Below are 12,752 nucleotides of genomic sequence, written 5' to 3' on the forward strand. Positions count from 1 at the left end.
TGTGTTGTGACATACTAAAGCATCTTTATTGAATTATCTAGAATATGTTACTCAGCCTGTTCTGCCTGCATGTCAGTTCTGCCACTTTGTCATTTTTTGCCATTATTTCCTTGTTAATGTGGAAAAATCTTGTTGTCCAATCACATTCTACTGACTGACTTTTCTACTGGTGTTTGGATGAGAATACCTATGGATTTTCATAAAGTACGTGGTGAATATTTGGGTTTTAAAATAATAGTTGCTTGTTCTAAATGTTAATAGTGGGAATTGTAGAGTAATCATACATAGCTATAACACTTCAGTGGAAGTGCACATCTATATTATTGCTGTAATGTTTTGTCCAGCAATGACTGAGATTTTTTCAGTGTCTAAATTGCAAAAATGTGTTTTTTTCATGGGATGAACAAGTCACTCACACCTGTTATCTGACATGCTTAGATCTAAATTCTTTATCATGTAGAGGAAAAAATATTTTACGATATAAAATAATTAATGCTCCTCTGCATTCTCCCCAGGAGGTTGTAATAAAGGAATGCCAAGACAACTGTGAGAAGTGACAGAGCAAGAGGAATGGTAGAGCAGAACCCAAACCCTAATGTCAGAATCTTTTTTTTTTTTTTTTTTTTTGGCTTTTAAGGTATCAGAATTATTCTGTAGAATATATAGGGAAAAAAAAACCCCAACACTCTGGAAAGGAGTTGTTCTTGAACCTGTTACAGGAATACAGTGGGATATATATTCTATGACCAAATCTTGCATGTGCAGGTGCTACCTTAGTCATATATAGGGTTTTGTCTCCAAGGAACCATTTATTCTGCAGACTTAGCAATTTCTATGTATGAAAACTAAGGACAGATCAGGTAGAACTGTAATCTGCTGATTTTCTTAAGTACTTTGTAGTGCACAGGAGGTCTTAAGCTGCCTAACCAAAATCATGACTTAACTTTTAAACACTTAAGACCAAATATAAAGGGCAAAAAATAAGTGTTAGTCCAGCCTAAACTGAAACTTCTGACTGCTGAATTTTAGCTTTTTCAACAGTGACAGAATAAAATAGTTCTTGCTGCTGTAGAAAAGTTACAAGGTATGTGTATTTGCCTTGCTTTTTCTGTTTCTTAGGAATCAATAGACTAACACCAACTTTGGCAAAAAGTCATTACAGAACTGTTTCTAATTTAGCATCATTAAACAATCTGAGTCTGCAAATTTAAACTACAAATGGCTCAATGAATGTAAACCCTTTGTCAAATAGATAAATGTGGATGTGATACTAAGGCTCCCAGAGAGACTAAATGCTGTTAGGAACAAAAGCTTTATAGCACTGACTGAGCCAAATATTGCTTTGTTTCTGTGGAAAACAAATTTGAATTAACCAGCGGGCTGTAATTATGCTGGAAACAGCTTGAGACCTGTGATCATTTAGTTGTTTTAGAAGGAATTTGAAGATAATATTTTCTGTGTGCATATCCTTTGGAAATCGTACCAAATCAGTGGATGATGTTGCTCAGTCCTCTTCTATTGGTATTGTGGGAACTAATTTTGTGCTGGCTTTGGTCACAGTACGGCCTTGCTAAGAAGTGATACAAAAAGGTTCAAGTGATGTTGGGAGCATCATAATTTCTGTGTTGTCCATCCATATCCATTGGTGTTGGAAACAGTGATCATATCTTCAATCATCTGAGTGTTTCTAGTAGCTGTCATCATTTCTGGTGACATCCTGGGCTTGTGTGCTCCGGCAGAAACTTTTTCTCAACATGGTGATTGCATGTTGAAATCCAGGAAGACTTGACTATATTTAAAAAAAAAAAAAAAAAAAAAGGAAAAAAAGGGAAGGTTAAGGCTTGACATTTAAGTACTAGTCTCCAAAACTTTGCTTCTAGAGTAGCATAAGTAGGTTACCTGGAGCCTGACTTGATTTGAACACGGTTCAGTGTCCTGTCCTTCAAGTGAGGTTGTGTTTGTTGTTCCCCTTGTGGCTTTGCTGCCTTGGGTGATCAGGCTTGCAGAGCTGCTTCTGTACTGACTTTCCCTTTCGGATACCTTCTTCATCTGGTCACTGGAATGAGCATCTCATGCTATAACTGTGTCTGAACAGCAGGTGAAGTTGATGCACTCCCTGCCTCTGCTCTCCAGCGTGTGCCCAGAAACCACCTTTGTCCTGTGCTGGTTTTGTGAGGTCTGGAAGTCCTATATCCTCATCTCCTGCTGCCCTTGGCCAGAGCCTTGTAAAAGTAAAAAGCCACTTCTCACTGCTTTGCTATATTATATAAAGCCTGGTTTTCTGTTCTCCTTTTACAGAACACTCTTAGTTTAGAGGAAGGGCGGAAAACGGAACATCTATTTGCTTTTCAATTTAAGATACAGAAAGCTTAGCTTTATATACCTTTCTTCTGGAGTGGAGATTTAGAAGAGCTCAGAATGAAGTTACTAAATAAATGTTTAAATGTTCTGCTGTTACTGCTGTCCTTCTAATCTATAAACAAGGTCAGGTGTAAGAAGTGAGATATTTGAATATAAAGATCAGAGCATTGCCCAAGGTGAGCAGTATTCGGCACTAGCTGCTGTAGCTATTTTAGAAAATTGCATTCACAGTAGTTACAGTGCAGTGTTCACTGACTTGAGGCAAAAGGTTTGTAAACTTCTGGTTGTGATGACCCCTTTCAAGCGAACAGCATTAAATGGCGATTTTAAGAAATTCAGTAACCTGATAAATGCAAAATGTTTTTAATTACATTTGCAACCCCTAGCTCATCTATTAAAAATATAGGCTTTAAACTGTCCAGTAAAAACACTGACATCTGAAGCTGATAGCATGGGATAAATGGTCATAATAATAAAGGAAAAAAGAAGGCAAGATTCCCACTCCTAATGTTCTGTGTGTGTCACAAAGGTGATCCATGCAAAGCGATTTAGGTCCCCCCTTCCAGTGCTGTTCCTGTGTTCATCCTGCATTCGGATCTCGAGCAGCAGCCTGGGTCAGTACCTGTGCCCCCAGAGCAAGAACTGAACTTACTAGATGGACTGTTGAGAGGAGTTAACTTGCTATGTCAACCTATCAGAACAAAAATGAACTTTTATCTTTGTTATGTCTTCTGGAATCATGTATCTCTTTTAAAATGCAAACTTGCATTTCCTACAGATGCTTCTGTATTTTTGTAATAAGAAATCATTAACAAATGACAAAACTGGTTAGTTTTACTTGGTTGCTGATACCATAGAAGAATTAAGTTAGAAACTCCTGTTAAAAAACAGTAGTAAAAGGAAGAGATGTTATTTTAGGGGAGGACAAGTGTAAAAGTAACTTCTTTGACTGAATAAAGGATTTCCTGGAATTGTGAGTAGAAGATATGGAATGGAAGAAATGTGAAATACCATGGTAGTGTAATTTGTTCATCTACATTATATTAATATTTGCATTTCTTAATAGAAATATTATGATATTTTCTTTTATACAATGCTGCCATATCAGTTGTGCTTATTGAGCTCCAAGGTGGGCATTTAATTTGTTGGGAAATTCCTAAAGTCATTACTCATGAAGTTGGAACATCTGTTCATAATAGGAAGACAGTAACAGAGTCAATACTTACTTTTTGGCAGAACAAGCTTACTAAAATTCTTTCTGGCAGATTACACATACAAAGTATATTTAATAGTGAATGAAAGTTTTGTTGTATTTTACAGATCTTTTCAGTAGTAAGTTCATTAGCAAATTACATTCATAGCTGCATGTACAGGATAGCCCTGTAATGTAACAGATTTTTTGATAAGTCATACAATTGTGGAAAATTTGGCTTGTAATAAGAATGTCTTAATATGAAATTGAAATCTTGTTCTTTGTTACCTGATAAATACCAGAGTCCTGACACATGCCAGGGGTGATTGTTGAAGATGCCATTTACCAGTGACCAGAACACTTCTGGTCATGGGTCATTGAACAGTAATTTGACAGAGAAAATAAGTTGTAGTTCTTTCAAAAACAAGCTACTGAGAAATTAAGAATTCACTGTCCGGCCAGTATGGCTTTGGCAAGCTTTTACTGACTTACATAAAGACTGTGGGTTTTAAATAAATGGAGAACACGCACTCTAAAATATCTGTAGCTGTAGGCTGATCTCCTTTATTTTCAAAGACTCTGCACAACAGATGAATGGTTTACTAATATAAATGAACAAATCGTTAATATTCTTAGTTGCCTTGTTTCTGTTGCATCAGAGTAAGCTCAGCTGCTTCTGAAGAAAACATAACAGAATATTGTTTTATTTCATTTATGCCACTGAGCTCTATACAAAATGGCCACTCCATAATTTGAATATTCTAGTTGAGAATAAAATTTGTCATAGTTTCCACAGATCTTTGCTTATCGTGGGTCACCTGGATGCCTCTGAACAGTTTTACCAGGTTAATATTTGCTAAGTGCTTTAGAAAGCAGTTTGCCTCTGTAAATCATGTTGTATCTCCAACCAGTTCAATTTGTCAGTATTTGCTGGAAAGCTAAAGCATATTAATATCCATATAACGCACACTCCGTATTTCATTGCTACAAAAATACCAGTTGGAAGTACTTGGAGGATTAACTTGGAGTCACATTTGGTTATAGCTGTAAGGGAAAAACTGCTGTACTTGTAAGAATCAGTGTAAGGTTAGAAAGAAAATTCTGATTGAAGTTACTTTGTGATGGCAACTAATTAACCTCCGGCACCTTTCTCTGAACTGCAAGCCACTGCATCCCAGAGGTTGCAGCTCCTCTGCCCTCCTATTGCAGCGTTAATATTCATTTCACATTCAACTCCAACATTCCCTTCTTCTTACCACTATAATGTTCAACCCCCTCCAGGCCAAGCGTGTGCCTTGAAGGTGGTGTTGATTTCCACATTCAGAGCAGCTTGTTGTGAATTCTCACTACATGTTATTGTAATTTTAACTTTTTCTAACCTTTTTTTTCTTTTTTTTTTAAACTCTGGTTAAAAATGGTACTGCTGTGCTACACTTCTTGTTTAATGATTTCTATTGATCAGAACAATAGAATTAATTAGAAAGTGAATTAACTTTCTTCTTCGGTATATGCTTAATTGTGATACACTGTACTTACAATAAAGTAAAAAAATCAATATGTTTACATTCATTATTATTGAGTTAATTATAGTGCTTAGCAGACCTATGTTAATGAATGTAAATAATGCCTTTGGTAAGTGTCCAAAGAAGACAGATGTACTTACTATGGTTTTGTTGGGAATTCAGTTGGACGTTAAGCGCATTTCCTGCCTGTTCTGGCTGTGAATGGCAGAGTTATTTCTGAATATTCACTTTACAGCCCCCCCAGCAGAAGTTATATTCTGAATACTTTGAAATTTTTCTGCAGGGCAGTTTTAAATTATTGTGTATGATACAGTGCTTGGGTTCTGCTCTCCATATATTTCTGTCAACACAGAGAGTAAGAGCTGTCGCAGTTGCACTTTGTCTTGCAAAGAAAGGTTCCTCTTGTTGGGTGAAGATAAATGCTGAAACTTGCACAGAGCCAGTGACAAAGGCATTATTTCTGGTTGCTCTGGGAGTGCTCTTTCCCTCCCAGTGAATGTCACAGAGCGGGAATTCAGGGGATCAGGGCGCTGTCGCCAGGTCTTATTGCTGACTTGCATTGGAACTTCTGCCAAACCCAGCTCCTCAATGTCACTTTCTGCAGAAAGGGAGAGGGTACTTGGCCCTCCTAAACTGTTAAGCAGTAGGTTAAAAAGGTGTTTTATTTAGCAACTACAAAACGAACAAACAAAAATCCCCAAAGCCCCACAGACAAACACATCACAGGTTTTTTTGTCATGGTTGCTTAGATATAAGCAAAAAAACAGTATAGGATTAATACAATCTGCTTATCTTTAATACTTTTTCTCATGGAGTCATACACAGCCAAGTCAAGGCTTGAGACTAGAACTGTAACACTTATATTCTGGTGGATTTTTATAGTGTGAAATTTGTGGTTTTTAATGTCTAATTCGCGTGTGCAAGTTCCTGTCCATATGTAACAGCCAACGTGGAAGAGAAATAGGGAAAATGTCTTCTGCAGAAGAGCTCCAAGTTGTGAGCTGCTGAGCTGATGTGTGTGGTACAGGTATTAGAGAACTGCTTGTTATCTATTGCAAATCAGGTAGGGGAAATAACTGCTTATAGTCACACCTGGCACATTGAATGTGTACTCTTAAGTATTGCAACTACTGTAAAATTTTTTATATCCTCTCTGTTGGCTGTGCAGTTGTAACAAGGCATTGTGTGCTATAGAGACCAGCCTCTTAGGGCAGAGCTTGGGAAGCTGTGTGTAATGTGGCCCGTTCAGAAAAATGTTTCCATGGTCCCTGCCGTTCTGGGAATAAATGGAACATGGTCAAGGTCTTTGCCTTCATTTACAAAACTTATGAATTGTGCTGGCTGTCAGGAAATCAAGTAGTGTTGTGGCAAACATGGTAAAAAGCTCACTCCAAAGAGCCAGGAAGGTTGGCTTACTTGTGTATTTCTTTTCCTAATGATTTTAACTGACGTGTACATCTTCTATTTTCTTCTGAATTTAGAGAAAGTATTTTAAAAGCTCCTTCATGTAACATCTATCTGATCTGACATTTCGGGAAGATGCTTCAAGAGCAAATAGTCAGATTCGTGCTACTTGAATCTGTTGTTCCTTCCCACCCACGCTTACAAGTCTCCCCACGTTATTTTATATTTCTTCTTAGAAAGACATGTACAAATTTAGAGACTGGGTGTCCTTTGAAATTATGTTAGACTCTTGCCTTGATGTGAATGTATTAAAACTAAAACAAACAAACACCACCAAAGCTAAAACACAGTGAACAAAGTGAACAAAAATATTTTGGGTCATGAGCTAGAAATTGCTTTGCTGCTGTGTTACATTGTTGTATTTGTTGTATGCCAAAGATAGCTTGGAGAGCACTTTTCTGAAGTACACCCTGTAAACTTTATTTAAATAATTCTGGGTTTGTTTTATAAAATAGAGATAATTCTGTTCCAAAATTGCACAAATTTTGCATGCTGCAGTACATCCACATTTATGGGTTTATTCAGCTGTCTGAATACATTAGAAGTCACAGCTATTTAGATGTACCCTTGTTCCTACAATGTTATGTCTGTGTGCATAAAATCTCACTGTTTCAAACCCATGTATGCTGTTGAATGGTGAATTTGTTCTGAATATGTTTTTGTAGCTGACCTTTTGTACTCATGGGTTTGAACAAGGCACATTGGTGCTATCAGGGTAATGTGTGAGTTTCAGAAACTTCTCTGCATGGGCTTTGTACCCAAAGAAGGTGGGGGAAATATTTTTTTATAGAAAGAAATTATGAAAATTATTTATCTTCCGCAAATTCCAAATCTGCCCTTACATAGTGAACATAATCATAACTGGGGAAGAGGAGGGGGATTTAAGCACATTCTTGTCACTTATTTAAAGTAATTTCTGAAACTAGCTTGGAGGCCAGTGTTTCAACCAGCACATTTAAAGTTTGGAAAACTTTTCCTATCTGAGTTTGGCAGCAATTACGTCAATTGACAATCTTCTGTGCGGCATGGAGTCTTTATTAATAATGAAGATGCCCTCATCTGTAGATTAACAGCTTATGTTTGCTAATTAAAATTGTGTATATATGAGTTATACTGCCCTGCATGCTCATAGGTGGCACATTAGATCACGGAAATTACAGAAGCTAGTTACTGTTAATATTTCTGGAGATGAAATTAATTTACATTGTATAATAATTACAGGTTAGGGTAGTTAGACTCTCATATGTATATCTCTTTATGTAAACCTAATTTACATCTCAAGATGAAAATAGGAGGCTAATAATAGTGCAGTAATTCTTTAACAATTCTACCTAAAATTAGCTCTTCCTATCTAGATTTGGACAGTAATTACTGGAAATCAAATCTTAAAATTGTGAAGTGATTGCCTGCAGTAGCAAAATACTGGATCATCATGTCCTAATGGAGTTCTAGCCTCTAGTTTCTAAAGGCATGTTAAAGTTACAGCTTGAAACTCCATGGTCTGTATTTTCTATTATGATGTTCATACATGAGCAAGATAATGCAAATCATAAGACTGAAAATGCTTACTTAAATATTACACTTAGAATTTTAATATTTCACCAGTTTGCCAAGGAAAAGCTAAGATACTTGATTTTGGAAACCAGATAAAACCGCTGCAAGCATCCTACAATATTGAAAGCACATGTAAAAATAATGTAGTGTGCTAGTATCTAAATCAGGGACTTGGGAGTGGAAGGAAAAAGAAAAACTTACTAGCCAAAACAGGTTTTTGAAGTTATGTTTTTTTTGAGACTTAATGCTTCACTTTCTTAAATTAGCTGAAGGGAACCACTAAGGACTGATTCTGTTGCCTGCAGATTTTTTTTTCCTATAGCCTCTGAGCTGTTACATTTCATCCCAGAAGACTGTGGTTTAAGAACAAAAGATCACTGAGTGAAAATGAGTTTGGTCTTAAGGTTCCTCTGTTCTGATTTTCGTAGATCTCTGGTGGAAGAGGAGGATCCTCATATGAAAGTATCTCTTGGTAGCAGCGATATGGGCGTCTCTGCCCATCTACAGTCTTCGAAGACAGGAACCACAAGATTTTTCACCAGCAATACTCACAGTTCTGTGGTATTACAGGTAATTAAATATTCTTATGTCTGTATTGATCTGTGCTGAGAATTTTGGCTGCTCTAAACAATGCCTCCTCTCAATAGCCTTTATCAGTCTGGTACTTCCTAAAAAGGCCTCAAAAACCCCCATGTTATTGTGCTGTGCTGGCAATGCCCACAAGCAAGCATAGCCTGTGACTTCATTTCCACTGAGTTAAAATGCAGCTTTTAGCAACAGCACGAAAAGAAAAGCCTGGCCTTTTCCTTGAGTCATATCCTTGTCCACTCTCAGTTTCTAAGAGGTTATATAATTTAAATTATGAAACGACAGCAGTGTCAAAGAAGCTCACTTAAATGTAATCATGTAATTATGTTAGGCAAACACTTGTACCATCTCCTGTGTGAAAGCTGCTGTAGGGATGTGACGAGGAGAGCTCTGTGTTCCATCTTTACATCCCTAAGCTGGCAGAGCCCTGCCAGGTTTGGTATAACACTCTGTGTGGGCCTGACTCTGTGGCACTGCTCTAGGACATTCCTCTATCGGATAAAAATGTGATCCTCCCTGAAGCTTTAAGAATTTAAGAGTATAGTCATTTTATCCTCTCCTTTCTGCTGGAGCTTTTACATGCCATAGAGTCAATCCAACAGCTTCATAGCTTTTGCTGCTTTGCAGTGTGGTCTTTCTCAGTAGCACAGATGACTTTCCTATGGTAATGACTCCTTGGAAAACTGCCACTAACTTTTTTTACTTGCTGCCTAAATAGACTGCCTCAGTTTGGGGAAAAAATTTGATTTTTAGTTCACAGAAGCTAGTGGTTTTTTTTATTTAGTTTCTAAGGCTTGCATGATTGGGCATAGTTCTCCCTTGCTTGAACACTAAGAAGAGAGCTTATTTCCTCCTTATTAATTTCTTTCTTCCAAATTTGAGCAGTTGGTGAACTGGTAGTTTTGTTTGTAGCCTAATTTGTAGGAACTAGGATATACAAGGCAAGTCATTTGACTGATAATTTGATAATCATGGAACCAGGTGACAGCTTTTCTTTCAGGCTGCAGAATTTGGCAGCCACTTAGGCTGCAAAGCACTTAAACTAATGTGGAAAAGAATTATATCTAGAATGCATATGTGCAGAAAAGGTAGGTCCAAAAAAAAGACATCAATCCCTACCTGAAACAACTGCTATTGTGAACGCTTACAAAAGAAACATCTTCCTGAAAATACCTTAATTATTTGAATAAAGCTACTTTCTAAGGTCCAGTGTACTTTGCATTCTTTGGCCATATCTGGAAAATAATGATTATTCTGCTTGTTTTCAATGAATAGTAATAATAGAATATATTAGAGATAATGGTTTTAAGATGACAAATTATTTCTTTGTCACTTTTTTGGTACTACAGTACATATGTACATAAAAGTAAATAAGTATTTACATAAGGGAAATGAAAGATTTCTGCTGTCCTCCCAAATCAACTGGGTGCTTTGCACTGTGCTTTTCCTGCAGGGTTTTGACCAGCTGCGAGTGGAAGGTTTGCTTTGTGATGTGACGCTTGTTCCTGGAGATGGTGACGAGGTGTTTCCTGTTCACAGAGCAATGATGGCTTCTGCCAGTGATTACTTCAAGGCCATGTTCACAGGTGGGGTTTTTGTTAGAGTTGCTGTCTCCAAACTGCTGTCATTGGGACACTGAGACACAAGTTCAGTGCTGGGTGTGAATCAGGACTGCAAACGACGTTATGGGCTAATTAACTCTCTCTACTCTTGCATATGGGTTTTTCAATTAAAATTTTAAATTATGTTTTAATTTTGTATAAGTTTATGAAATTATTTCAACCCCATCAAAATGATCACGTAAATTTACCTGCGTGTGTTTTTCAGGGGGAATGAAGGAACAAGATTTAATGTGCATTAAGCTTCACGGTGTGAACAAAATAGGCCTAAAGAAGATCATTGATTTCATCTATACTGCAAAACTTTCCCTTAACATGGACAACCTTCAGGACACTCTGGAAGCTGCCAGTTTTTTGCAGATTTTACCTGTTTTGGATTTCTGTAAAGTGTTTCTTATCTCTGGGGTAAGACTACTTGTTTCCCGTTTACAGTGATTAATGCCTTGGTATGTGTTTTTTTTTTTTATATAATGACATTGACCATGTAATAGTCTAAAACTTGCCATTATTCATAATTTGGATTCCCAGAGAACAAGTTTACTATGTAGTTTTCTTGAAAATCTTTTTTTTTTCTGAGTATTACATACAGTGTCAGTTTGATATAAGTGCAAGAGCTGTGCCGTCAAAGCAGTTCTGCCTGGAGAGACACTTTGGTGTTATTTGTAATGTTTCCTGGAGGTTTTCTAATGTTAATGTTAGTTGATTATATACCTTACTAGAAATTTCATTTTACCTGTAACAGGGAAACTGTTGTGTTCCACGTGAATTCATATGGAATTCAGCTTTCTGATAGCCTGTAATGAGAAATAAAGAACCAGGTATTCCCATTGCTCTGCAGAGTACAGGCTTAGAAATGTGACCTCCCTAGTTGACATATACCAGGATTTATGCAAAGAAGAGGACTCCAAGCTGGTAATAACAGCAATTTGTTTCATAAGGGAAGTGTTAGAGACATCTAGGGTCTATAATGCGCTGTTTTGCTTTTAATTTGGGAATATTTTCTAACTGGCTGATTCTCTGAGATTATTGCATTACTGTTTCATTAATCTTAATACTCTTCAATCCTACACCACCTATTTTATGTTGCTCAGTGGTTTTTTACCTTCCAAAATGAACACAGTGTGCCTTTCCAAGGTTGACATTATTATAAATACCAACTTGGGAAAAGGTCTTAGTGGTGTTCTAAATCAGGGATTTGGAGCGGCCTCCCATTGATGGGAGGTGAGCCCCAGGGACATCATGTTGCCCTTTCCCCTTTCTGCATAGGGCAGCTGCTTGTTTATTTTCCTTTCTGAGGGAAAGGGTTTTTTTCATATTAAATAGTGTTATTTGGAATAATTTTTTTCATTGTTTAAAATGCTTGTTCTCTGAAGGTGCCTTCACTTATGATATTGACTCAGTCACTGTTCTTGTTCAAGTAAAAAATGTTTTGTTTGATAATACATTTTCAAAGAATCAGGAAGACTTTATTAATTCCCTTCATTTTATTGATTCTTTTTTTCTGGAAGGCTTTCATTTACACCAATGTCTAAGGAGACATAATTTCATTCATGGTGTAGCTCTAGAGGAAGTACAAAATTGAGGTTGTGCTGTTGGCCTGGTTGTATTCTCAGCATCCTTGTATAAAGAAATTTTGAATGAACTTACTTTTGTTGGAACAATTGGGTTGTGGTTTTTCACTTTTTTAATTATCATATCTTAGCTTTACAAAGACTATTCCCCAGTTTCACTCTATTTTTGAAGGAGCATTTCTGTGATTTAAATGAGTATTCTGAGCAAGTCTTGAGCTGATTTCTACTGAAGATATCTGACTTGAGAGCAGCATCCACGACCTGCTGTAAGCATTTCCAGACAAATGCTTATTTGTCTTTGAATTGTCTAGGGAGTCCATTATTAAAGAGATTATAGAAGTCAGTTTATGTAAGGCATAATGTAATTGTGTTAATTCATAAGAGGGTTTTGGAAATATTTAGGAAGAAAAGCAGAAGCTTAAGGTAACAGCTTAATTCATGTAACAAAAATAGTGAGACCTTCAAAGAATTGTATCTGTTGTAGTTGACTTGAAAGCGTTCTTTTATTTGCTCTGCATGTACACCTCTCCTGTCAAGTAGCCCATTGCTGTGATAATCTTTCCTCTGTAGCCAAACAGACTCTGAGGAACACTGGAATACTTCCTAAGATGTTTTCAGTCTTACTCGTACTATTAGTTTTAAATATTTATAGCTGTACAATGGACTAGGACTACTCCTATGTTCACATCTAAATGAGGCATAATGTAATTAAAATTAATAAAAATGCCATGGAACTGTTTTCAGAGTAGTGAGTGCTAGAGAGCACACAGTAGTGATTTTGCAAAAGTAGAAGCAGTGTACAAAATGGAGAAAGATGAGAAACCTGTCCAAGTAAATTACAGCACTCAGAGGAAAATCACAGGGTAATGGGGAAGGGGGT

The 12,752-nt window shown here is 36.9% G+C and overlaps 1 protein-coding gene across 10 annotated transcripts in view; it reads left to right on the forward strand.

Moving 5' to 3' along the window:
* The window catches only part of KLHL13 (kelch like family member 13), a 78,057-nt gene that overhangs the window by 49,504 nt on the left and 15,801 nt on the right, over positions 1-12,752 (forward strand). For all 10 annotated transcript variants that reach the window (XM_064669968.1, XM_064669970.1, XM_064669964.1 and 7 more), the window contains 3 exons: positions 8,523-8,664; positions 10,136-10,268; positions 10,510-10,706. In XM_064669968.1, coding sequence (XP_064526038.1) covers positions 8,523-8,664; positions 10,136-10,268; positions 10,510-10,706 — 472 coding nt within the window. The remainder of the gene's footprint in view (positions 1-8,522; positions 8,665-10,135; positions 10,269-10,509; positions 10,707-12,752) is intronic.

Source organism: Pseudopipra pipra, chromosome 13, assembly GCF_036250125.1.
Source record: "Pseudopipra pipra isolate bDixPip1 chromosome 13, bDixPip1.hap1, whole genome shotgun sequence".
NCBI classification, from domain to species: domain Eukaryota; kingdom Metazoa; phylum Chordata; class Aves; order Passeriformes; family Pipridae; genus Pseudopipra; species Pseudopipra pipra.